This window comes from Delphinus delphis, chromosome 4 (assembly GCF_949987515.2).
Source record: "Delphinus delphis chromosome 4, mDelDel1.2, whole genome shotgun sequence".
NCBI classification, from domain to species: domain Eukaryota; kingdom Metazoa; phylum Chordata; class Mammalia; order Artiodactyla; family Delphinidae; genus Delphinus; species Delphinus delphis.
Window position 1 is genome coordinate 104,364,419 of NC_082686.1, and position 26,726 is coordinate 104,391,144.

The window sequence follows — 26,726 nt, forward strand, 5'->3', positions numbered from 1 at the left end:
CAGGGCTCACCTACCTTGGTGGGGCAGAGGGAGACTGTGAGCAGAAGTGACACTGCGCTGGCTCTTAGTGGATACCTAGGAGCTCTGGAAGTGGGGTCCGGGGAAGGGATTTCCAGGCAATGGGATGGCATCTGTAAGGGCTTGGAGGAAGGAGTGGTAATCATCCTGGGGTACAGCTTGGGGAACGAGGAAGTGATTAAAATGGGTTGATTCTAGGCCAGTGGTTCTCAACCCTGGCTGCACACTGCAGTTATCTGGGGACCTTTAAAAAAAATACTGCTGTTCGAGCCCCATCCCAGAGTCCCAGGCATGGGTGTGTTTAGAAAGCTCCCTAGGTGATATCAGCATGCAGCCAAGGTTGAGAACCACTGCTCTGTTCTTTCAGCCCTGGAAGACCAAGGCCATGTCCTATCACTTTGATTTCCCAGCACCTGTTTCAACACCTCGCCCTCCCCTCAGGCATCCTCTCATGCAGGAGTCTGCCTCCTACTCCCCCCACCCCGCCCCATCCAATCAGTCTCTAGCTCCTAGGTGTTGAACTGCTGAAGTAACAAGAAGCATGTTTGCAAGTGTAGCAACACGGTTAAGAGGGCAAGTTCAGGCCAGACTGCTCAAGTTGAAATCTTAGCTCCAGGCTTCCTGGGCGGGGGATAAGGGGTAATGCCCTGGTGCTCCGTGGTGTTGCATAAGTCAGTTAACTGACCTCAGCTTACCTCATTTGGAAGTGAGAGTTAATGTGTAAATATACGTAAAGCTCTTACGTAAATATATGTAAATATATATACATATGCAAAGTGAGTAAATACATGTAAATGAGTGAATACACGTAAATGAGTAAGTATATGCACAGCGCCTGGCACATAGTGAACACTCCAAAAAGCTGCTCTTAGCTGCTGTATTATCGTCCTCATCTTTATTCTCAAATCTTTCCATTTCTCCATGGAACTATTGTCCGTCCTTGGCTTTGGTTGTCAGTGGTTGTGTGTAGGGAGGGAAGATTTGAGAATAACATGAATAGCTTTCCGTGTATTTGCTCAGGGGATCCTGAGCCTGCGTGGGGGGCGAAGCAGGACGGCAGTCGAGGGGAGGGAGTGGAGGGGGTGCACTTGGCTGAGCAGATTCTGCCTGGGCGCTCATCTGGGCAGCCAGGGGAGGCCCAGGGTGCGCCTGGAGGTGGAGGTCAGATCCAGATTTGGGAGTAGGTGGCCAGCGCTCTTGGGGCTCTTGAGGTGGAAAGAAGGCTGGAAGCGGGGAGTGTGGGTGGAGTGTGGAGCGGAGCAGAAGGCAAATGGAGGACACACGGAGAGGCAGGCGGAGAACCAGGACAGACGGGAGGGCTGTGCGGGCAGGACGGGAGGTAGGGGTCTCGTCTACCCGTGGCAGTCATGGGTCTGGGGCTTAGTGGGCCTTTGGGGACATCAGGGAAAGGATTCCAAACTAGTTGTGGGAACAGAAGCCTGACTGCCGTGGATGGAGGCGCTGAGTTGGGCGTGAGAAAGAGGAGGGAGCATTCTTGGGGATCGCTCTTTCCAGAAGTAGTTGAATACTATAGACTGTTTGTCCTGTGCTTCAGGGAAATGGCGTTTACACTACAGTATTCTGCACTGTTGTGTCCTTGAACTTTTTGCATGGAGCCTTCTAGACGTACGAGTGTGGGTCCAAGACAGGAGCAGCGAGAGCAGGTCAGGCTGGGTGGGACTTGGGTGACACCCAAATAAAGTGATTATTGCAGCCAGAGTGTGATTTGAGCTCATATTTAAGCCATTAAAGTATGTTTTATCCAGCTCCAAAGAAAGATAAGCCTTCTTTTCTGTAAAGCACGCTAGTTTGGGACTTAGTGAGAATGGATGAAAAGAAGAAATTAGTTGAGTTTGGATCTGTTTTATTATATGTATAATTAAAAAAAAATAGTTCCTACTTTTATTCATTGTGTGCTTCTCCTGGCATATGCTTTTTTTAAGGTGAGGACAGCAGTTCTGAGAGCAGTTCTGAAAGTGAATCTGGTGAGTTATCTGTGTATGTGTTTCTTTAATTACAGAATTCTAGTTAAACATAGACACCTTTATTTTTATTTTAAAGTAATGCCCAGATCACTTACATTGCTTGAGGACATAATAATTACTAGTGTCTTTTTTGTGAAGTACTGAAAAAGTGCTCACATGGTAAATAATTGCTAGTTGGCAAGCAAAGTGGCAAAACAGGATGAGCTGAAAAAGAAAGACAGGAAATGGTTGCTATTGGTGAGAGGCAAACATTTTACCTATTCTCCCGTTAGCCTGTGTTTTTTCTTAGTTGTTGTATGAATCTGATTTAGACCTTTTTTTTTTTTTTGTAGATAATGAGACGCCAAAACCAGAAAAAACAAGTGAGTATATCCTTCCTTCCTCTGACTTTCTTTCTTGTTGTTGAAAGGAAGAAAGACGGATAGGCTTTGAGATTTTTAAGTTGCAAATTGCTTGTTCGTGATCTTTTCCTGTGTAAAATTGGGTTCAACATTGGGAAACGAATAAGCATTTTGAAAATTTGAGCTCAGTAGACTTGGAATACAAAGGATGTGTTCCTGGTCTGCATTGATGCCAAGACGCTGCATGTGTGGTTCTGCCCTCACGGTTCCCAAAGGAGAAGAGATTGAGGGACTGGCTGAAATCTGCATTGTCGCCGCAGTGGCCTTGGCTTCCTTCCGAGGTGGTCGCCGCCCACAGTTTATCACAGAGTAAACTGTTTGCTGCTGAAAATGTTGTACATTTGTGGTTTAAAGTTTCTGGCTTGCTCTTCTGGCTGTTTGTGAACAACTTGGGTATGAAACCACTGTAAAGACGTAGATTCTAAATATAAAATTTGGTTTTGATCTAAAGTTTTGTGAAAGACTTAGGAAAAAAATGTTGCATGACTAAGCTTATATTCTAACTGATTTTATTTTACTGCAGGATTTTTTTCCCCCCAGTTCTTAGAATATAATCTGCTTATGAACACAAATACTATAACATGGCAGTCAGAGGGCTCCTTTGTAATATTTTTAAATTAATGAAGTCTCTTCACTCAGAAGTCCTTCTGTCTTTAATCTAATTCTCTCTGCGGTTTCCCAGTGGAGAACCCATGAAGATAATTGTAAGCTCCTTGCAATCACGTTATGTATTGATAAGAACCTGTAATTATTTCTGTATCACACTCGTGGAGTGGCTGTCACATTCTGATACCCATAAAGAAAGAATGTGTACCAGCCCTCCTACTTCCAATCCCCTTTATACATTATAAGGACTATTTCATCCTGCAAAATGCAGTCAGAAGTCTAGCCTCCAGTAGATTGGATTAGGGTAGAAATGAAGTCAGAAAGCTGTGTATTGGGATCCGGTCTTTGTTGTCCCTGGTTAATAATTGAGTAAATGGCCACAGGGACACAGAGTCCAGAGGCAGGGCCCTCAGGGTCCTGGAAGCCAGGCCTGGACCGGGTTCTCACCAGGGTGGCAACCAGGTGGAAGACATTTGAGTCAGAGAGGCTCGAGATAGGCTGATGTTTGGGTGGGAGGGCACGGTCAGTGCAGTCAGACAGGGCCTGTGTGGGTCAGGGAGCTGCTGGACCTGGCCCTTGGCCAAATTAGACTCCTGGATGTCTCTGGCACTGAAAGTGGGTGGGCTGAAGATGCTTGTCTCTGGAGCCCCGAGGCTATCCACTGGGCCCTGCCCTCCCCCAAGTTTATTCTCTTTGTTAAAAGACCTTTTATCCTCCACCCTGGGGGGAGAAATCAAAGAGACTCCCCCCACCCCATTCACCTCCATTCTCAGGTCAGGTGGAAGGACCTGGCAGGCTGCCCTGGGATGCTTACTTTTCTGTGGGCTGGCTGGTGATGCAGGCCACCCATCATCCTCACGATCGGATATGCCTTCCACTCATAGGCATGAGCTCTGAGGTCACCTGTGTCGTGTGGATTAAAGAGAAGCTGTGGTTTATGTGTTGGAGAGAATTGCATCAATTTCTCTGCTTTGGCTGGGAGGACCTGGTGGAAGACTCAGTTTGCTGGGTGGTTAGGATTCTCTAACCTCTTTTCTTTTCTCTGCTCCCAAGGCAGATAGGTAGAAACAAAAACATGGGATGTGGATGAAATGCAGTGTAGATCAGCAGTCCCCAACCTTTTTGGCACCAGGGACCAGTTTCATGGAAGACGGTTTTTCCATGGACCCGGGTCAGGGGGGTGTGGATATGGCTCAGGCGGTAATGCAAGTGATGGGGACGGTGATGGGGAGCCCCAGAGGAAGCTTCACTCGCTCGCCCGCCACTCACCTCCTGCTGTGAGGCCTGGTTCCTATACCCGGGGATCCCGGGTATAGATGATAGCCGCTAAATAATTTAGAATTTTATGATGCTTTTTAGGATAGTGGCTGTGGAAATATGATTGAAGAATTTTGTGGTGCAGGACTTAGGTCAGTATTTAAGAACCTTTGGATCTATAGTATTCTGAGTCCAGAATTCTGAATACTTTTAGTCTCTAGTTTCTATTTCATCTTTTTTTTTTTTTTTTTTTAACATCTTTATTGGGGTACAACTACTCCACAATGGTGTGTTAGCTTCCGCTCCACAACAAAGTGAATCAGCCACACACATACATATGTTCCCATATCTCTTCCCTCTTGCGTCTCCCTCCCTCCCACCCTCCCTATCCCACCCCTCTATTTCATCTTAATGCTGTTTCTTAAAGCTGGTTCTGTCTTGCAACTCCTGGTTCCTGTATAATGAATGCCCTGATAGCAAGCAGCTTGTGTGGCCAGGGCTGGAGAAGCATCCTGGGGAGAGTCCACACCTTCTGGGCGTTGGTGGTGGCCTAGGACCTTCCACATGTGGTGAAGATGCCTGTCTTACCCGTGGGCTCACCCTTCCAAAGCTTGTTCAGATCTTTAAACTATAAAACCAAGCATTCAACATATTAGGTCTTACCCCAAGTGAAGAGTTATTGTCTACTTTAGAATTCTTTAATTTTTTAATGAGTTCCACCCATTGCCCTAGCAAAATAATAGTTAATAACAGTTAGCTAGCGCTCACTGAGTGCTTGCCGAGTGCCAGGTGTAATACCTACCTGTAATTTTATTTTCTATCTTTCTGGGGGTGGTATTATGTTAATCCTCATTTAACAGATGAGGAGAGTAATGGACAGAGAGATTTAGTACATAACTAGAGTGCCCAAGCTCATGCAACTAGTGGCCAGTGTAGATAATAGGAAAATTCACCACTCTTCCCTTTCATAATACATTTTTGTATTCTGGAATTCTAGTCAATCAGAATGTGAGCACTTACTAGGCCCTGGGGTTACAGTCCTCATGAGGCTTACATTCTAGTGGGGAGAGAGACAGGAAGCAGAAACACTGAACTGTATAGTGTGCAAGGTGGCAGGCAGTGCCCTGAAGAAAATGAAGGGGGAAGAGAGGTGTCAGGCAGGCCCTGCTTTGGTCGAGGTGGGGGCATCAAGAAAGCCTCTCTGATAAGGCGACATTTGAACAGAGACTGCAAGGATGTAATGGAGTGAGCAGCGTGAATATTTGTTCTAGGAGACAGTAAGTGCAAAGGCCCTGAGGCAGGAGCGTACTTTGGTGTGGAGAGTGGCACGGAGTGACCGGAGGGCAGTAAGCGTGGGGAGGCTGATAGAAGCTGAAAGTAGTGGGGAGCCAATGGAAGGAGTCTACATGCTAAATCGGAGACGCTTCCAAGACAGTTCCAGTTTAAGTATGCCTAAAATCAGACGTCAACTCCTCTCTTACTTCCAAGCTTATCTCGAACTCTGTACTAGCCTGAAGGGCTGATGCCAGTCAAGCCCTACCTTGGGGATAATGACTCCAGCTTAGTTCCCGACTCCTGGCCACCGTGAAGGGCTCTTCACTGGGGGCCGCGGCTGTCCAGCCGAGACGCTGGCCTAGGTGAGGAGTAACTAGTGAAGAGCTCGTTCATGACCACCTGTGCCTCGGTCCCTTCTTGTCTCCACAGATGGGGAGCTAAGAGAATCTTCCACCGAGGAAGCGTCTAATCAGGGTAAGAGCAAGGCAGTGCCCTTGCCCTCTCGTTTTCTCTAATTCATCCCGTTCTCCCTGTGCATGTGGTGTGAGAGGAGGATTCTGAGAGAGCTGTTGCTTCTGTGCCAGAAGATCAGCTAAAGACTTAATGTGCCAAAACGGGGTGCATGGAAACTTAAGAGTCGCTTTCAAGCTCGTTTTCATGCCTTTAGACCTACAGCGGGACTCACAAGCATGATGCCTCATGTGGCACTGAATCCACTCGCGGAGATGTTGAATGTATGTTTAAAGCTCCTGTTGGTTGTGACGCTGGAGATGGGGGTTTGAGTGATTTACGCTGTGACTGACTTACGCCAATACATGTGTGACCATATCTTTTACAGTTGAAGAATGGGAGGGTAAAGAATTGCCCACAGATCATTTTAATTCAGGTGTGAACTGATGTTTTCCAAAACAGTCGCATTATTGCTGAGGGACCTGTACCTTTGAATTTTGTAATCTGGTCATATCTTATATATTTATTAAAACAATTACTGTCTGAAAATGCCGGTCACATTCCTATAAGCAAAACTTTTTCTCTGTCATTTAGAATTTAATGAAATCCAATCTCACTGTGAACACTGTAATGCTGAAAATGTAAGTATCTTTTAATTATGAAGGGATGATTCTTTAATTTGCTTTATTTAAGAAAACAGCATTTACTTACAGGTTATATATGTGCTTTTCCTCCAGAAACACAATGAACTAGTGACCCCCAGGCTCCTTTCCCGGGGACAGTTTTTGTAAGTAATTGTGAATGCAGAAGACATATCTTCAGTAATTTAACTTTCTACATAATTATAACCCCAAGTAGGGGAAACACAAAAAGCATAACTAACTTTACACATTTTATGTAATTACTTGGATTGTTTTCTTTGATAATGGTGCTGCTTCAAAATGTTATAGCGTTCCCTTAGTGCTTTTGAGTGAAATTAAAAACAAAAAATGAATTGAAAAAAAATAATTTTCAGAGGTCTTCTCCTAACCAAACAGGTGTTCTTATCTATCCAATGCAGACTGAAGGTGGACACAGAGGGAACTTACCAGTGCATGGAGACTGGTCTGATATTTGAGGTTAACAGAAAAGTTGACATCAAGTATTGCGTCCTGTCCTGGAGCAAATACGCGGACCTGGTTGTGAAGCCCTGGGTTGTCGGTGGACCCTTGTTTGATGTTAAATGTGACCCAACCTGCCTTACCTCCATTCATTTTCCACATTCCCTCTGCTTGGGTCGTAAGTACTCGTTTGCTGAAAGTTTAGTTGGTGTGTGCGTGTGCACATGTGTGGGAGTATGTGTGCAACCCGTACAATACCTGGAATACTGATTCACCTTCATGTGTTAACAGACTGCGATGCCAACATGACGTTCAAAGTCTTACATGTTAAAAGTACTGGGGCCTCGTTAGAATATACTGTGGACCATTCTGCAACCCATGTCAAATGGCACGTGAGCTCTCTTTCTCCTGTGGGACCCGTTATTCAAAGCGAAGAAACAGTATTCCACCACGGGGCTGTGATCCTGTACAAAGCCATCGACCATAACCCGTCCTTGTCTTTTCGAGTGTACATAGCAACCAATAATGAGTCCTTCATCAAGGTAAATCAATGAAAGTGAATACTAAGTGTTGAATACTCTGTGTTCAGGCTTTACATGACATCTGGGTGGGTCCCGTCCCTGTTGATTTAAGCGTCACCCACAGCGGGTCTGATTTGGTGCTCGCCCGCAGAGGTCATCAGGTCAGTGCCTAGGTGCGTGCCAGGTCCTCAGATCCATGGAGTACAGGTGTTTATACATGTAAACAGTGTCGTGAAGATAAGAGATAGGAAAATAGCGCTCCAGAGGTGGGGATGGCACAGACAGGCAGGCCTGGCCTTGGAGAGGGTTGCCTGGTGGGCAGCCTAGGCCATCTGTTCTCTACTCCTTGCTGCTCGACATGTGGTCTGGGGACCAGGGGACCAGGGGATATGGAGACCAGCAGTGGCTGGCTGACATTAGCAGGGAGTTCGTTAAAATGCAAAGTCTCAGCCCCACCCAGACCTGCAGACTCAGAGCCTGCACTGGTCCACATTCCCAGGTGATTGGGACGTTAGAGTTGGAGAAGCACCTGCTCTGGATACACTGGGGAGCCGTTTCAGGTCTTTGGGTCAAGTGTAGGGCGACTGAAGGTTTCTCCTTGGCCTAAAGCTCCGTCAGTAAGATGGATCTCTTAGGGTAACTCATTCCAGAGCAATTTTTTGGATAAAAATTGACCTTGGGTTCAACATTCTGGGTTTTGTAGCAGCAAATGTTCATGAAGCACTGGAGACTGGTCTGATATTTGAGGTTAACAGAAAAGTTGACATCAAGTATTGCGTAGCATGGCCTGAGGGGAGGGGTGTGGATATTCATAATGGAACCGGTTTTCCAGAACACAGAATAAGGCCATGATGTTTAGCCTATTTTCTGCACTGTAGCTATAACAGAGAATTGAATCTCCTTTCGTAGGCTGACTCACTGTCAATACAGTTATAACGACTTAGAGGCGGATGGAGCACTGAAATATAGCAGATAAAGCAGTGACTCAAAATTATACTTTCAGATTCAAAATTAGGGTTTAACAGAATTGGAAAAAAATAAGCATTAGAGCTATAATAAAGTGTACTAATTTATGAGTTATAATTTGAGTTATAGAATTTATATCAAACTACCTACTCCCAGTGGTTTTAGGTTGTAATATTTCCATGCTTTAAAATATTATACTGATTTAAATTAGCAATATGTATTAAAGTATAAAAACTTGATTAAGTAATAGGTTCTTAGTTTCCTCCTAAGCAAGTCGAATATGCTTCCTGTAGTCTCCTTAAAGATAATACTTTCCGTTGGGAAAATAGTCTTTAAAACGGTATAAAAATAATCACATCTAAAGTATAATTAGTATAGCACAGGGCACTCTGCTCAGTGTTACGTGGCAGCCTGGATGGGAGGGAGTCTGAGGGAGAATGGATACATGTATATGTATGGCTGAGTCCCTTTGCTGTGCACCTGAAACTATCACAACATTGTTAATCGGCTATACTCCAATATAAAATAAAAAGTTAAAAAAATGTATAATTAGCATTAGATTTGGAATAAGTACTATTATTTGATGAACTTTATATTTTTTTAAAGTAAAATCAATTAATTAAAAGAGCGTTATTCCACACTTCCTGGGAAGCTGGGGTAGGGAGCTGATTGTATCAGCAAATGTAGAGAAGGATGCCACCAGAACAATGGGGAGTGTGGCATGCATAAGGCAGGATGTCCTTCCTGGCTGGTGTTTTATTTTTGCACCTTTCTTCTTGAGTTGATGTTTTTCCTACGTAGGAAAAGATTTCCTTGAACTCTGCCTCAGGAAACCTAAATTTCATGTTCGGCTGTACAGCTGCTTTACCAAGGGAGCTTGGGCCAAAGGTTACATTAACCTCTTGGGGGCATTTACATTACATGTAAAGCCAGTGTCCCCCCTAGGGCCATGTCAAAGGGATAGTTGTGAAAATAAGGATGGAAACAAACTCTGAGTAGGCTGGAACCATGTACAGTAAAAAAGTTGCTTTCTGTTCACACGATGGGCATGTAGTTAGTAATACAGATGTGTAATGCTAGTGCTAATTTAATTTTCTCAGATTCTTCAGAAGCAGATTTTTTGGTGCCACACAGGGTATAAGTGTTGCTTTTGGCTGTAGTGCTTTCGCAGGAAGATGTTTGGCGATCTGGGTGCCGGAAGTGCAGATCACAGGCGACTCAGCCTCTGTGCCTTTTTTCCCTTGTGAGCACTGTGAAAGCTACTCTCCCGCTGTCGTTCTGTAGGAGGAAGTGAAGATAATGCAGCTGGCACATGCACAGCCTGGCTCTTAGGTCTCTGACAGTTGTTGCTGATGGATTTCGAAACCAAAACCTATTTCCTCCTTCAGGATATTTCCAAGTCTGTAAAGCACTCCTCTAAGAAATTCATGAAAATCGACAAGCCTCCCGTTTGCCAGAAGTTGTTGCAGAATGGGAAGAAGTACAGGCTGATCAGTGATCCAGAAGCTGAAATCACCCCCGAGGTAGGTATTTTAAAAACCACCTTGGAGTAGTAGCAAGGATGTATATTTCTTAGATATGGTGTTTTGAAGATATTCAAAATAATGCATTTTGTTTTCCTTTTTTATTTCCCAGTTTCTAAGAAGGCAATTGTTTTGCTAAACTTATTGTTTATTCCAAAAATGCAGTTGAATTTCAGGATTTATCTGCAGTCATTGGAAAAATAGACTATCCAATCTCTTTCCCTTTAAAAAGGTTTTAAATGTTCTTGCATTTTAAATTAAATTCTTCAAACAATGTTCGCAAGGGATATTGGGCTTTTCTTACTGGAAGGCATTTGAAAAATAGTTATGAGGACAAATTGTTGTTAGATTTGAACTATTCACTGTACACACAGTGACATTTGTAAGTGGTCTTGGTTTCTCGGAAATGACTTAGTTTATTTTTAAAACTTATTTTCATTATGTGCTCTGAGCATATGCCACAGCTTCTCTAGTCTGCATGTCTGCATGGAAATTCCTTTTGTATACCTCCTTTTGTTTGTTTGTTTGTTTTACAGTTTATGAAAAGTTGAAAACATGTTTTGATTCCATTAAATTAAAATGTGAGCCAAGAGAGCTAATGGCAGTGGTCCATGTTGTACTGTTTTATTATATTATTAGGGGCCTCGTGCCCTGTAGAAGCAGTCAGGTTGGTCAGACAGTCTTCTATAACCTTCCTTCCTTTCCAGTTTCAAAGCGTCTCTCCACACCCTTTGAACCATTTGAGCCTTACAACAACATGGCTGAGGAAACTAATGTGCAAAGCAGGTGGGCGATCTGCACACACCTGGGCGTTGGAGGGCTCGCCCAGGGCCCCGACTGCCCTTGGCCTCTCAAGCCACTGTCCCCGCACTGGGATCTGAGAGGCTGATTCTCAGCCCTTCTAAGCTGATCAGGCCCTGGCAGATGGTACATCAAAACAGTCACGAGGAGCAAACTGCAACCTTGTCTGGGAAGTGGCATTAAATTAGAAGGGTGTGCTTAGAGCAGTGATTCTTGGCCTTTGCTGCATAGTGCAATTCCCTGAGGAGCTTTAAAAACATTCCGTGGCCTGGGTCCCACCTCCAGAGATGCTGACTTAATTGGTCTGGGAATGGCCTGGGCATTGGGCTTATTAAAGCTCCCAAGGTGACTATAATGTGCTGCCACGCTTAAGAACCACTAGGAGAGGGAATAATACATGTTCAATGGATGGACGTGCCCAGCAAGACACTGAGGGGGTCCCAGGAGTTCATTCTTACAAAAGATGTTGATAGCTGGAGGGCTTTAAATAGTCTACGTTCTGTTAACCACATTTCTGGCCAATAAAATGGGGATAATCTCCCAGGATTGCTGTAAGGATCATACCAAGTAATGGTTTGGAAGCATTCTGAAAGTTATCAAACTGTGTAAATATAAGGTGTTCTTATTAGTTTTAGACGGTTAATGATTTGCTTAACTGACATTGATCAGAAGTGCCTATTACCAGTCAGCTTGAGATAAGAGCTAAGAATTAAAAAACAAATAAGTCACAGTCTTTTCCCTCAAAGTGAGAGAAATACTCCATTCATGAAAAGAAATAATTTTAACATAATGTGTTACTATAGAGATGGGTACGAAGTGCAGTGGGTCTCCAGGAATGCTTTTCACATGGGTGATGTTTGTTCTGGGTTTGAAGGGTGAGGGATTCCCCGGAAGAGATGAGCTTTCCGAAGCTCTCCCGGAAGAGGGGCCGCTGGTGTCTAAGTGAGGGGGCGGGGATGTGCAGTTGGGCTGGAGGCCCCAGGATAGTTCTGGAGAAGCTGAACGTGGAGGGATTTAGGAGGAGTAGGGTCAGGAGAGGGCGCTGTCTCAGCTTTGTAGGCCCTGGTGACTGACCCTTAGAAGGTTGTGAAGATAATACTAGTGACTTGGAACGGAAAGGGTGGGGGACAGGTTAAGACCATTGGTTTGTGATGGTGATGCCCAGGGCAGGTCACTGATAGTTTTTAAAAGATGTATTTCTCCCGCCAGCCTTGCTAGCCAGCCTGGAGAGCAGCAGAGGAGGTGGAAGGCAGGAGGCAGTCTGTGTAGTGGTTAAGAGCTCACACTCTGGAGTCACGAGGTGTGGATTCAAATTCCAATTCCGCCACTTCCTAGGTGTGGACCTGGGCAAGTTCATACGCTTCTCTGGGATTCTTTATCCATAAAATAGCGATACGAGGATTTGTTGGGGGACGGCGGTGTTCAATGAGGACACGTGGACAAAACACTGCACGTAGTTCTATAAACGTGGAATCAACTGCAGATTGGAGAACGATCTAGGAAAAAGATGGTGAGGAGTTTAAAAGCACCTAGGATAGGGTGGCTGATGGGTGAGCACAGGTGCCATTTGGGAAAGATGAAACGTTGAAATCAGGAAAGGCTGAAAAGTTACACTTTAGAAAACTAGGGCCACGGGACTAGAAGCTTCAATGAGATAGAAAAGCATTTTGGAGTAAGAGTAAGGAGGGATTAGAAGCAGGAGAGTGAGAGGATGTATGATTAAGGAGTGGGATTTCCAAGGTCAAAATTTCAGTGAGCATTCAAGCACTAACCCTTCTCATTGCCATTATTCCTTATCTGACATCTTATGTTGTTAATTAATGCAACTTTTAAATTTCAGAAAATCACGTTTGTTTGTTTTTTTAAAGGAAATTGAATTTGTGGATGGTTCACTTTTAAAATTGAAAAGTTATAGTGAAGTGTATTTGGAGCAACCAGTGGAGTTTAAATTACTTTTGGTTGAAATGGATTCCGAGGAAATTGTATGGAAAGCAAAACTGAGAGAGTGTGAGTGTTTTGTATCTTGAATTAAAACTCTGTTTGGGGGTTGAGGCGGGGCAGGTGGCCTGGGTGGAAAAGCAAATAGAGTAGTTGTCTGTCCCATCACTGTAATATTAAAACGTTCGATTAAGAGAAACAGAGGCCCCAGCTCCTGGGCAGAAGTGCCGGCTCTCCTTCTCAGGCACCCACCGTCCAAATCCCCAGAGTCCGTGGGTGCACAGAGTCCATATTTGCTCTCATGTCTTTATACTCCAGAAACGAAACCCAGTCTAATCAGTTTGGAATTCTGTGCTAGTTTAAGCAGGAAGCTTTTCTATAGGTGTGACTCCTGTTCTCAATATTATACCCTTAAGTTAGCCAGTTTGAAACAGGCCCTTTTATCCAAACTACAGTTACTTAGCTGGGAAGAGTCCTAGTTGGGACTGTGTATTGGGGATTGTAGTATTTTTGCTCGGTATTCATTAATATGCTCAAATAAATGAACCTGAAAGATGTTATTTTTTAACCACAGCAAATGCCACAAGAATAAAGGTATTTAACGTGTAGCAGCCTGAATGACAGATGTTCTTCTAGACTAAGCCTCTTGGCAATTTTAAAGGCCACTTTTTAAGACTTCTTTTTTTAAACTTACTTAATAATATTCTGTATTGTAAGATGGTTCTGGTCTCCATTATTTTGGCGGCCTAAGCTAACAATGAACTGAAATTGCCCATCACTATTAGACATCTTCACTAAAGGAACCTGCGGAAGGCCTGCCTGACGCGTAGGCATCGGTTAGAGCAGGGGCTGAATTTCACATGGGGCAGGTGGTGTCGAATCACAGGTGAAGTGTCCAGAAAGAACCCCTCAAGTACAGAATGATAATACATCTATGAGATTCTTTTACGTGGAGTACATACAAATACACTTAAAATTTAACGATGTTTATTTTTATGGCTTCCGTCTCCATATGGCACATGATGCCACTGTTCTATTTACGGTAGTTGTAGATTTAAAGAAATACGGAGCGAATGACATTTCACCTGGCAGATGGGTATGGCAGATATCACGACAGTGGTGTGCGGATGACTGAAGTCTGGGAAACACTTGTCCCGCAAGACATGTCGGAAGGAGTACTTGTTATTTATCTCAAGAGTTCAAGCCCAGTGCATTTGCATACATACTAAGTTAAAACCCCAAACTCATATTTGAACTTGAGAGAGGTTGCCGAGACCCTGGGGTTTCAGGTGCTTTCATAAATCGATTGCTTTACTGCCAGTTTCAAAACCATTTTTTCCAATTGCTGCTTATTGTAATTTAACAGGTGACTGGGTTCAGCATGATCAGAACCCGAACATTTCGAAAAGCAGCACAAGTGGTAAGTGCTCGTCACTGGATGTTAAACTCGTCTATACCTTCCATCCACTAGAATTTTAATTCTGCTGTGCAAATACGGTAACGTTAAGGATCTGTTCAGTGTTCCATAACTCTTAATCATCGGAACGACCTTTGAATCCATTTTCAATTTGTTTCTATCTCAATGATGATTTCTTTAAAAAGAACTCTAGTTTGAAGACGGGTAGATAATAAGGACCCTAAGGGAAAGCCAATGTTTTGTTGTTGTTGTTTTTTAAAGGTAATAGGCGGCGAAAGATGAGTAGCAGCTTACCCGATGAGGTGGTCTATGATAAAAGAATGAAGCAGATTGGCACTTCAGGTTTGTAAAAACGTCATCCGTGGCTATGAGTCGTTTTCCCTCGTCTCCCCCATTGACTTTCATGCAACACATGTGCTTTTTGGGTCAGTCCTCCTGGAGCCACCTTCTAGGTGTGCGTGCCCTCCCAGATGCTTTCCCCCTGTGTCCCAGCTCCTTAGGGCTGGACAAGGGTCCTTCTTGGTCTGCCCCAGCTTACTTTTCCAGCTTGACTGCGCACTCCTCCCCGTCCCTCGGTGAAAGTAGAATGGAGGGCCAGGGGAAGCTCCTGCAGCCCGTAGGGACAGGGGCCGTGGCCTGTCCGTCTGTGCATTTTCCCATAACGCTGAGCCTGCAGCCTTTTATGTAGAAGACAGTGAATATTCATTGAAGGAGTAAATAGTGAATGTCCATGTGTGCATTCACTGGCCTCAAAGTTATTAGCGACTTTTGGGGGAAGGAGCCGCCAGCTCAGTTATTGGAGACAAAGGTCAACTTAATTTCTTCCAATTAAATGGCAGAGACCAAGGCTTGATAAGTTGTGAAAATACAGTAGAGATTTAAACATTTAAAAACAATACTCCAAGGAGCCAGAAGATGGAGTATGTACCTCAAAATTCAAGTCCAGCCAGAATTCACAAATTTAAGTGAAAATACCCAGACTCCAATTATATGAGACAAGATCTCAAGGCTTTGGGGGCCTCATGTAACTCCCCAGATTAACCCTTTCATCAAAATACCTTTTATTCTACCACTGTAAGAAGGTACGAATCTCTAAAAGCAGATAAACTCTGTAAAGATTAAAATAAGCTATTCTTCACATGCTAGAGCAGGAGGTTGTGAGGATGACATATGTCTGATTTTACTGTATGTCACTAGAGAAAAGTTTATTGTTTCTATTTAATGAACATCAAAATGAGGCTCTGGAGTTATTTTAAAAACTAACCAAATTGGGATACAATATTTTTCCAGTTTTATCGAGATATAATTGACAAAATTGTGTATACTTAAAGTGCACAATGGGATGTTTTGATGTATGCATATATTGTGAAATATTTACCAATCAAGTTAATTAGCACATCTATCATCTCACATAGCCTTTTTTTTTTTTTTTGGTGGTAGTGAGAATGCATAAGACCTACTCTCTTAGCAAATTTCAAGTGTACAGCACAGTATTAATTAACTATAGTCACCATGCTGTGTATTAGATCCTCAGAACTTACTCATTTATAACTGAATGGGAAACAATTTTATATTAAATTGATATATAGGGAAAGTTTTTTTCTTGCAATTATTTGGCTATTTAAAATTAGCTCCAACAGCAAGTAACTAGAAATAGAATTAAAATGATCAAATACTACCTAGAAATTAAGATTTCCAACCTTTTTAGAGATGACAATGTAGTAGCGAATAAATTAATAAGATTTACTTTTTTAAAAAAATTTTTTATTTTGTATTGGAGTACAGCCAATGAACAATGTTGTGATAGTTTCAGGTGCACAGCAGAGGGGCTCAGCCATACATATACATGTATCCGTTCTCCCCCAAACTCCCCTCCCATTCAGGCTGCCACATAACATTTTGGGGGCTTTGGGGATGGTCCTGAGAACTTACTTTTTTGACAGATCCCATGTATCAGGAGACCACTATGGGGCAGGGGCCATCCTTCAGAACCCATTCTTCAGTCTAGAACGTTAGAGAGGAAACTGAAGTGCGTTAGGGTCCAATACAAACGTTAGGTTCACTTTAACAGATTGGCTGTAGATGAGTGAAAGCGTCACGGTCGTGGAGGAGGGGCAGGAAGGATTCTTCCTCCCTCTTATTCCTTTCTGATGTCACCTCCAGTGTTTGTAAGGCCGTGAGGATCCTTAACCGAGACTCCGTACCCCATGAGTTTTGCTGCACCGTAGCTCAACCAGCTGAAAAGTGGGAATGTAGAAAATCCACCTTACTGCTAGGGCTGATATTTTTTATGGGGCCAGTGGTTTCCATTGGCAAACATATACCCTTCCAAGATTATGACACTGTTTCTTAGTGAGCAACAGATATTACAGATACCGTCCCCTGGCTTTTCTGTGGAATGTGCTCTTTCGCCTAATGCCAGGAGATGGTGGAATGGAGACTGCAATTCATATCTCTTGCTGTTCTCTTTATTGACCGCTAAAGGTAGCATTTTGTATGTGGTGTTAACACTTAGATGAAGTTGCAGAGCTGGGCAAGGGCAAAAGCTGTATATGTTTCTTTTTGAGCCACATAAATTATTTTTGGTGCCCGATTTGTTTTTTTTTTTTACTCCAACCTAATTTGTGCTGCTTTATAAAACAATTTCATTCCCTGAATTATTGAATTATCATGTGAGCATTATACCCCAGTTTAATGTTGTATGAAATTGTTTCCTTTGGTCCTTAAAATAGTTGGGAAAGCAGGGATTTTTTTTGACACTTAAATATATATATATATATATATATATATATATATATATATATATATATATATATTTTTTTTTTTTTTTTTTTTTTTTTTTTTCCTGTATGCGGGCCTCTCACTGTTGTGGCCTCTCCCGTTGTGGAGCACAGGCTCCGGACGCGCAGGCTCAGCAGCCATGGCTCACGTGCCCAGCCGTTCCGCGGCACGTGGGATCTTCCCGGACCGGGGCACGAACCCGTGTCCCCTGCTTCGGCAGGCAGACTCTCAACCACTGCACCACCAGGGAAGCCCGACACTTAAATATATTTTAAAAGCAGTTATTAAAGTTTCGAATCATGGTTTCTTTTTTTATATAAAGAGAATACGTTTTCATTGTAAATGGCTATAAATGAAGTGTTTAGAGGAACAGCTGAATTCTTCATGTGCTTTTAGATGGAGTGAAGACTAAAACCTTGTTAACAGACACTCAGTTGATTAACCTTGCTGAGAAGTTGGGAAAGGAGTGGGTAAAGATTGCCATTGCCAACCTGAAGCTGAAGATTAGCGACATTGATGCTATCCTGGAGAAGAAAGAAGATGTCACGATCAATAAGTTTAGGATGCTGAAGAAGTGGCAAGAAAAGGAGCAGAGCAATGCCACAGCTCAGAATTTATGGAACTGCTTGAAAAACATCAATTCAGTTGAAGTCCAAGATGTGCTGAAAGGTAAGCAGGAAGTTATCTTAGTCATTTACTTGAAATCAAGCTGTGTCTTTGCAAATAGCAACTTTCTATTATAGAATGTGTTGCTTGTGTATTTATAAGCTCGGGTTTAGAGAACTGTGCAAATGCTGTAGCAGTCAGCATGTGGGCTGCCATAATCTAAGTAAAGGTGACTTGTGTATGCAGTCAGAGGAAGCGTTCAAATCCCATCTCAAGTGCTGGCTAGGTTTGTGACTAGGCAAAAAACATTTTTTTTTATTGAAGTGTAGTTGATATATAATATTATATGTCACAGGTGTGCAATATAGTGATTCACAGATTTTACAGGTTATACTCCATTTGTAGTTATAAACTACTGGCTGTATTCCCTGTGTTGTATGATATATCCATGACTAAGCAAATTCCTTACCTGACTTTAAACCTCTATGTTCCCATCTGTCAAATGGATGCAAAACCCCAGTGTCCTGGGTCTGGTGTGATAACGAAAAGAGGTACTGCTTGTAAAGCTCCAGGCAGGTAGTGAGGCTCAGGCAGGGACCTGACTGGTAGCATTCATTGATCCTTCTAGGCCTTCTGTGGTGCTGAAGCAGTGCTCCAGGAGGCCACTGTGTGGCACTAGTCAACCTCCAGCAGCAAAGAAGGGAAGGGAAAGAGCAGAACCCAAGAGAGAGCTAAAGGGAGTTGTTTCTGGTCTCAATCCAGAAAACCACAGGGTTCCTTCCTTTGTTTTAAGCGCTTCTTTTTTTGTGGCTTGACTTACTTATTAGCACATGTTAGAATCAAGGTCAAACCAATTCACAGCTTTGATTATTATATATTGTTACCATGATTAACAAATGTGGTGTTACTTCTCAGAAGCCTCAGCAAATCAGAGAGAGGTTTTTATTTGGAATTCTATTTGGACTTTTTATTCCTTAAAGAATAAAAATGTGTCAGCTCCCCAGAAGCTTATATGAAAAGTAAAAGTCTGGGGCGGCCAACTCTCAGGATGCTGTCAGGTGTGGTGGGCAAGCTTTCTGAACCCCCCCCCCCCACCATTGTTTGGATGCAAAAGCTGCAAGCAGATAGAAGAGCCAGTTTTTCAGTATCAAATTTTTCATTCTTTTTCTTGGGTATGTTGAAATTATGTAAGTCACTGAGGCCCACATGTGGAAATCTACTTGTTTGCATTTAGGCACTTCTGCCTCTTGACGGTCTGGCCTCTGTGCCGTGATAAGGAAATAACCACAGCCTCTTCCATCAAAGGAAGGCTTGGAACTCTGACTATCTCACAAATCCTGTAGAATGGGTTGTTATTTTTTGTTTTCTTTTTCTCTGCTGCTGACCTCACTAGACTCTTGACTTGCTGACAAGGGTTTGTGACATTTTTTAGCAGTGAAGGGGATCGTAAAAGCTTCTTAGTCCATTCCCCTCGTTAAATAGAAGAAAAATCTTCTGTGAGTTAAAAACAAACAAACAAAAAGCCAGAGATTTACCAGTGTTTTATGCCCTCATGTAGCCAAAATGTCTGGCTAATTGGCTGAATTTTGTTTTTTTATCGGGACGTTTTAGTATCTTGTAACTACAACCTTAAAAAATTGTACTGGTTTATCTTCAGCTCAGGAAAACCCAGCCACGCCCAGGAATTCTTTTTTGAAATGGACAAGTGACTTTCTTTAAAAGCATGTGCCCTTTCCCCCCCGCAACAATGAATCTCTGAATTCATTTCTCTATTTTGTTAGGTTTCTTACAGGAAACGTGAAGTTTGGAAGATGAGCTGAAAAAGGAAGCTTCAGGAACTTTTACCTGCAAAGACCCTCGCCTGGTAATTGGGTGTGGACCCCGGAATCTAGAGCTGCACAGCCTGTGGAAGCAGCTCCTTTCACAGGCTGCCCACAGCTCACATTATTCAGGGGCAAAGGGAATGAAAGATTTGGAAACCCTGAGGAAGAAAAAAACCTCTGCAATATCAAGTTTTTTTTTTTTTTTTTTTTTTTTTTTGTACCTCCCACTCACACCTTCCCACCCGCTTCCCCACCCAAACAAATACACTTGCAAAGGGTGCTTAAAATGACGCAATGCAGTCAGGTGAGAAGTGCGATAGTTTTCCTTTTGGAGTCTGTGAACTATGAAATATATATCAAGTGTTTGAAACATTTTTAGCAGTTAAGTGTTGGAGTACTTAAATGGCACAATTTCGTTTAGCTTTTTTCCTAATGACATTAATAATAAAGAGAGGTTCCTGTTCCTTTAGCTCCCACGCAGTCAGACACTTATGTGCCTCCAGGTACAATATGTCTTTTTATGTGGGGTGTGATTTCCACGTCTCACATTACTAACCAGTCTGGCTAGTGGTCTGTTAAAGCATTAAACCAATCATGTTACCTGGTCCTAGGGTGATTAGAAAGGAATGTAATCCTCTCCCCATCAGTGTTGGTGCAAACCCTCAGAGGTGATTGCCTCATCTCACTGGGCAAGTTCAGCTGGGTCCATCTTCAGAGTCCCTGCAGGTTCATCAACCTTCTGAAATCACCAGGCCAAACACTACATTTCTTGACTTTGGCCCCTGGGTCATTTACTTTGGGGAGGGTTGGCGGGTTGGGAGCACAGGAATGCCACTCAGAAATAGCCTTAGCCAGGACCAAGGGAAAACTGTCATCTCTTCTCAAAGAGGACTTGCCCCAGGGAATCATGGGCCATATTGGCTCTTGTTAATGGGTGAAATCTTTTTTTTTTTTTTTTGGTATGTATAGAGACTGTCACTCTCCCAGAATTATGCATGTGGTGATTAACATTTTGGATATGTTAACTTATTTGAAGAAACTATAAATTACTATTAGTCTCCTGAAGACATTAGCTGGAGAGTAAAATTCAATCTCAATGAATTAGAGAAACACACTTTAACTATAGCTTTGCCTGTGAAGAACAAATTGACTTTATAGGAAAGAACGTATTTCTAATGGTCAGGGATTCTGTGGAATTCAAATCAATGTCACTTTATGAGTTTTTTTTTAAATTGTTCTATATATTATAGGAAACACATGGAGTTTTAACCTTCAGAAGTGTAAAATACTTAAAGGACTTGAATGTTTTAAACGTTTATTATTTTTTATAAGTTGTTTTCCAAAGAAAAGCATAATTTCAGAAGTGCTTTGTATATAAGCTGCTTTCCTAACAATTTCCAACCTTTTTCCTACTATGGATAAAGGGAAGAACAATAAATCTGCATTTGTACAGTGCTAATATGTCTTCTTTGTATTATTATTTACTGACACATTACTTTTTTTTTTTTTTTTTTTTTTTTGGCGGTACGCGGGCGTCTCACTGTTGTGGCCTCTCCCATTGCGGAGCACAGGCTCCGGACGCGCAGGCTCAGCGGCCATGGCTCACGGGCCAACCGCTCCGCGGCATGTGGAATCCTCCCAGACCAGGGCACGAACCCGTGTCCCCTGCATCGGCAGGCAGACTCTCAACCACTGCACCACCAGGGAAGCCCGACACATTACTTTTTAAAGCATCACATTCCTTGGTTCCTATTATCTTGGCTGTTTGGGCGTTAGTTGGTTTTGCTCCCGGCCCCAGTTCTTGGACTGAGGCCGAGTGAGTGTAAGCCAGGGTAAACCAACCCAAGAGTTTGCACAGATTCAGGAGAACCTGCACATCCCCTAACCCTTCTCACTCCAGGAATGACTTAGAGTGTGTCTCCCTGCCGCCCCGTGGATGGGGAGGTATGTTTTTATGTAAAACCAGGCGGATTCATAATTAGTTCCTTACTTGTGCATCTCTGTTAACAGGATTTTTCTGCATATTGGGGGCACGTATTGTTATTTTTTTGGATTGCTTTAGGGGACAACCTTTCTTCCCTGCTTCATCATGTGGAAGTGTGTTTCCACTCCATTTTCTAAAGAGGCCAGTGTATTTGCCGATATTTAAGAGTGCTCTCACGAGGACAGTGGTTTTCAGCGGTTGGCCCAGCCTGTTGCGGTTGCTGGAAGTCCTTCTTGGGTTGAAGCAGCGCACCGTTTGCTGAAGGTGGGGATTCCAGACTGCTGGGGAATGCATCTTTTCCAGCCCACATTCCAGGGCTTGAGCATTTCTGTTAATGGCTCTGTGGCTGCTGATACTAAAACAGAGGCCCTGGGGTTGAATTCTGAGTGCAGAGTTCTGAAGTTCTTCCTGCTTTTGTAACTGGGACTTCCAGCCTTGAGCCTCCAGAGGATTTAAGATCCAATTTATTCCAATCGTGATGTAAATTTCCGGTTAAACACCCTGTAGTTAGGCTGCTATCTTTATTCTGCAGAAGTACATTCTTGCCATCTGCTGTAACCTTTGGCACGAGTTTCATTTTTAGAAGGGGGTCTGATCTATGCATTTATAGCAGTGTTTTATTTTCAAGCAAGTTGAGAAATCTAAAAGATGGTTTTGTGACTTATAAAAACTTAACTGCGGGGAGGGGCTTGGCTGAGTTCTGTTCTTTCTTCAGCTGTAGGAGCCTTTTGTGAAAGGAAATCTCACCTGGAACCTGCATTGGTAAAGCGTTCAGAAGTGGAGCTGCTCTGCTGGGGGGTTTCTGGGGGCTGATGAGGGGTCATCGAGGCACCCTGCTGGACCCCTGACCCACTCGTGTCGGGGGCAGCGTGGGAACCAGCTGATAAGATGACTGCTTGGGTCTCTGGGAGCTGTCGTCCAGGAGTTTGTATCTACGATGTCTGCAACGGGAAGGTGACGGATGTTTGGGCGGTACCTTGCTCCTGAAGGGATCGCATAATGCCAAACCATAGACATGTAAATTATTTAAGTCAACAGGCTTGTGGAGACCTTCCAGCCTTCCTTTCCCTCTGCAATGATGACAGCAGGTGACAGCTGATGCTCCATCAGCCTGTGTTCCAGAAGAGAACCGTGAGAGCAGAGCCCCCAGCTGATAAGCAATGAGCATGTACCTCCAGCAAGAAATAAACCTTTGTTTTAGGCCAAAAAACCAAAAACAATGAATGAATTGTTAATGAATGTTGGGTCTTCCCCCATTCTAAGCATGTATAATGGTTTTGAGCCGAGCAAGCACGTGCATTTTACAATCTTTAACTTTTTTTTTGTAATTGGGAATAATTTGATTTTTAAAGACTAAAGGCTTTCTTATGTATTCCTAGATAAGGAAAAGAAATGAGAAACGTGTGGAAACCCATGAAGATTTGCCTTTCTCTACCATCTTTGAGTGCTGGGCCCTGAGTACACAAATACTTGAATAACATGACATCTCCTGTACTTGAAGCTCTCACAGTGTAGTGAGGGAGAGGGGAGAAGCATAAGGAACTATGATGCTGTCTGCATGGTTATGATGAGTTACTGTGTGACTTTAATATGAGAAGCAAAGGATACTGGGGTTGTGTGCATAGGCCAGAGCCAGGCCGCCTGGGCTCAGATCCCAGCATCTGCCACTTACCCTGTAAGTGTCTATGGCCTCTTGGTTTAGTTTCCTCAGCTATAAAAAGGGGAAGGTAATAGCACCTCCTCCTGGGGTTTTGGGAGGATTCTGTGCATTTGTGGTCAACACTTGTAGAAACATGCCTGGCACTTAGGAAGCACGGAGTGAGCATCAGTTCCTATTGCTTCTGAAAAAGGTTACGTGAGTGTATTGTCTCTGATGTTACATTGATGTCATAATTTATACTCATAATTTTAATATACTCAAAGATACATACATGCAACTAAAGTTTTTGACTTGTTCTGACCAAATACATTTCAACCGAAAAGTCGATACAATTCAGTTTTTGGAAAATTGTCATGGGGTTTTTTCTTTTTTTTTTTAACATCTTTATTGGAGTAAAATTGCTTTACAATGGTGTGTTAGTTTCTGCTCTATAACAAAGTGAATCAGCTATACGTATACATATATCCCCATATCTCCTACCTCTTGTGTCTCCCCCCGTCCCACCCTCCCTATCCCACCCCTCTAGGTGGTCACAAAGCACCGAGCTGATCTCCCTGTGCTATGCGGCTGCTTCCCACTAGCTAGCTATTTTACGTTTGGTAGTGTATATATGTCCATGCCTCTCTCTCACTTTGTCACAGCTTACCCTTCCCCCTCCCCATATCCTCAAGTCCATTCTCTAGTAGGTCTGTGTCTTTATTCCCATCTTGGCCCTAGGTTCTTCAGGACCTTTTTTTTTTTTTCTTAGATTCCATATATATGTGTTAGCATACGGTATTTGTTTTTCTCTTTCTGACTTACTTAAAAGTTTTCTCAGCTCAGACTACTACAACAAAAAACTGCAGACTGGGCGGCTTAAAACAACAGACGTGTGTTTCTCACAGTTCTTGAAGTTGGGAGGTCCAAGATGAGGGTGCTGGTGGATTTGGTGTCTGGTGAGAGCTATCCCTGGTTTGCAGCAGGCCACCTGTCACTGTGTCCTCACATGGAGGTTGGGGGAGATCTCTCCAAGTCTCTTATAAGGGCACTAATCCCACTATGAGGGCTCCATGCTTAGGACCTAACCTCGTAAAGGCCCCGTCTCCTAATACCATCACACTGGGGATCAGGGCTTCAACATATGAATTTTAAGGGAACACAAATGTTCAGTCCACAGCGATATTGTAGGTGCACTCTGCCTTAAACTAGGAAGCCACAGTTACGCTAGCTAAAACCAAATGTTTTGTCCTTAAACAAGGACAACAACCGCATGGCCCAGGGTGACATGGCCAGTGGGACTCACGGTCTCTGTCTGTGCTGGCTTCAGACAAAGCTGGTTTTCTCCCCTCCCATGTTTTCTTTCCTCCTTAAGGTGTCTAAGGCCCTTGTGCATCTCTTGAGTTTTCCCAAACCCACCTTTGGATGTCTGGCCAGACCACTCCCCAGAACTGACCCCTTTCCCCAAAGCTCTTGGCTCTCAGTAGGGCAGCTGTCAGCTGTTTTTTATGTTAATTCTCTGATTCAGTCATTTTTACGTGTGAGAAACACTTAAACTGTTTATTTCCTTTTTTAAAAAGTAATTTGTTATCAAATGTCTCTAGTAGTCTAGGTCTGGGGCCTGTTTTTAGGGGGGACCTCGGTCTCACCAAGTTACTTTGCTCCCACCCTCTGTTCTGGAAAGGCAGGACCCTGCTTTTTTTGCTGTCGTGTCTTGCACCAGATGGCCTCCTCTGCTGAACGCCCCGGATAGCTGAGTGCCCTGGAGGGACAGGGCGTCACTGAGGTCTTCAAGCAAACAGTCTAACAATTTAAAAAAATTGGTGTTCGGCACTGACTAGATGCCAGCACTGTACTGAGTGATTCAGTCCTCACAAGAGCGCTGTGAAATAGGGGCTACAGTTTTCTGAATTTCACAGATAAGAAAATAGTAGCAAAGAGGCTTTAACCAATTTGGCCCGGTCACCAAACCCAGAGGCTAATAAACATTGTCAATGATGGCTCACGTTTATTGTGTACAGATTATGTGCCAGGTGCAACGCTAGTGCTTTGTAGGAGTTGCTCCATTTAACCCCTGATCAATCAGATCAAGGTTCTAGGAGTATCTTCACCTTTTTTGTTGTTTTTGGCCCGGCCGCGTGGCTTGCGGGATCTTAGTTCCCTGACCAGGGATCGAACCCGTGCCCGCTGCAGTGGCAGTGCGGAGTCCTAACCACTGGACTGCCAGGGAAGTCCCTATCTTCACTTAGAAGAGGAAACGGGTAGGGTGAGGGCAAAACAACATGGCCACAGCATACAAGTTATAAACGGCAGACCCAGGCTTAAAACAAAAAAACCCAGAAAACTGACCGTGTAGTGAAGAATGGAATTAGTTGTGAAGTTGTTTCTTGGGCCAGTCATGTTTCTGAAGCATATGTCATGGCAATTTCTAGAACGAAAGCAACCCTTTGTGTGCCACTTTGTCCCTTTGTATAAACCCAGTCTGTAGCACAGTCAATAGGCTTTCCTCTCCTTTTTTCTGGGCACAGACAACCAGCCAGACAACAGACAAGTCGCCATTCAATGGGTGGGCGGTGGGGGAGGAAGGAGAGGAAAGCAGGGTCGGGGCGGGGATGGCAGCAACTCTACAGTGCCAGCTTCATCAAAGCCATGAGTTCTCGCCACAATCGAAGCTGCCGACCCCAAAACCGATACTTAAAGGCAAGAAGCTCCCACCTGTGAATCACCTGCCCGTCATCCAGGCTTGGGGAGGAATTCCTCAAGAAAAGAAGGTATGTGATGGGATGCAGCTTGATGATTTCTATCTAACTGTACATCAAGTAGGGCGAGACTCTGAAAAACGCGTATGTTTCCCCACAAGTGAGGACCTGGGGTGGCCATACACATTCCCCTCCCTGTTTACAGGGATAAGAATTGAGCTCTGGAGGGGAGGATTCACATGAGGAAAGGTAGGGGGGACAGGACGGACTCTGAATCGTTCATTTCTTATGACCTTTTCATATTAAGGAGGAATGTGATTATCAGAGTTTGAAAATTACATGGTATTCCATCAGGTAAATCTTCTAAAATTCTCATGGTTTAAAGAATTAAAAAGCACATCTCTTAAGCCAGAGGAAGGCAGTTATCCATGTGGTTCAGGCAGAAGTTCTATCTAATTTAAAGCAAAGGGAGAGTGTTTCTAGTTGTAATTTAGAAGCAACTTCCCCCTGAGAGCCCAAAGGGTCACAAAAATTAGAATAATTTGACTAGAAGACCTCTTAATGATGCTTTTCCCAGTTGGTGGATATTATTGTGTATTTGTTTAATGCACAGTATGTTATGGGGCTGTGGTTAATAGGGAAAAACATTTTTATGTATTTTATATTTAGATTCAGATGTTGAACAAAAGTAATAAAGTATATTCTCAAAAACTCGCTCACTCAACGGCCTCAGTATTAAGTCAGATCTAGCCTTATGAGGCTCCCTTTAAAATGTGAGACTAAAGGAACTAGGAAATGAGTAAGAATATCATGGCATTCTTTCTAAGGTGATTTTGTTCAAATTTCATCAGAGTTTTCAGTTTTCCCATGATGTGTATTTTAACACTCCAATATTCCAATCACGTTAGAAAAATATGAGAATGACTTTAATTCAGTCCT

General features: G+C 43.3%; 1 protein-coding gene across 1 annotated transcript in view; it reads left to right on the forward strand.

Annotated features, from left to right (window-relative positions):
- LOC132424441 (caspase recruitment domain-containing protein 8) overlaps positions 1-20,920 on the forward strand; it is a 37,445-nt gene extending 16,525 nt beyond the window's left edge. Inside the window, exons 5-17 of the mRNA XM_060010160.1 lie at positions 1,962-2,003; positions 2,336-2,365; positions 5,972-6,016; positions 6,587-6,633; positions 6,730-6,779; positions 7,053-7,270; positions 7,384-7,634; positions 9,968-10,102; positions 12,772-12,910; positions 14,208-14,261; positions 14,520-14,600; positions 17,436-17,708; positions 19,427-20,920. Coding sequence (XP_059866143.1) covers positions 1,962-2,003; positions 2,336-2,365; positions 5,972-6,016; positions 6,587-6,633; positions 6,730-6,779; positions 7,053-7,270; positions 7,384-7,634; positions 9,968-10,102; positions 12,772-12,910; positions 14,208-14,261; positions 14,520-14,600; positions 17,436-17,708; positions 19,427-19,446 — 1,385 coding nt within the window. The 3' untranslated portion in view covers positions 19,447-20,920. The remainder of the gene's footprint in view (positions 1-1,961; positions 2,004-2,335; positions 2,366-5,971; positions 6,017-6,586; positions 6,634-6,729; positions 6,780-7,052; positions 7,271-7,383; positions 7,635-9,967; positions 10,103-12,771; positions 12,911-14,207; positions 14,262-14,519; positions 14,601-17,435; positions 17,709-19,426) is intronic.
- The last annotated feature ends 5,806 nt before the right edge of the window (positions 20,921-26,726 follow it).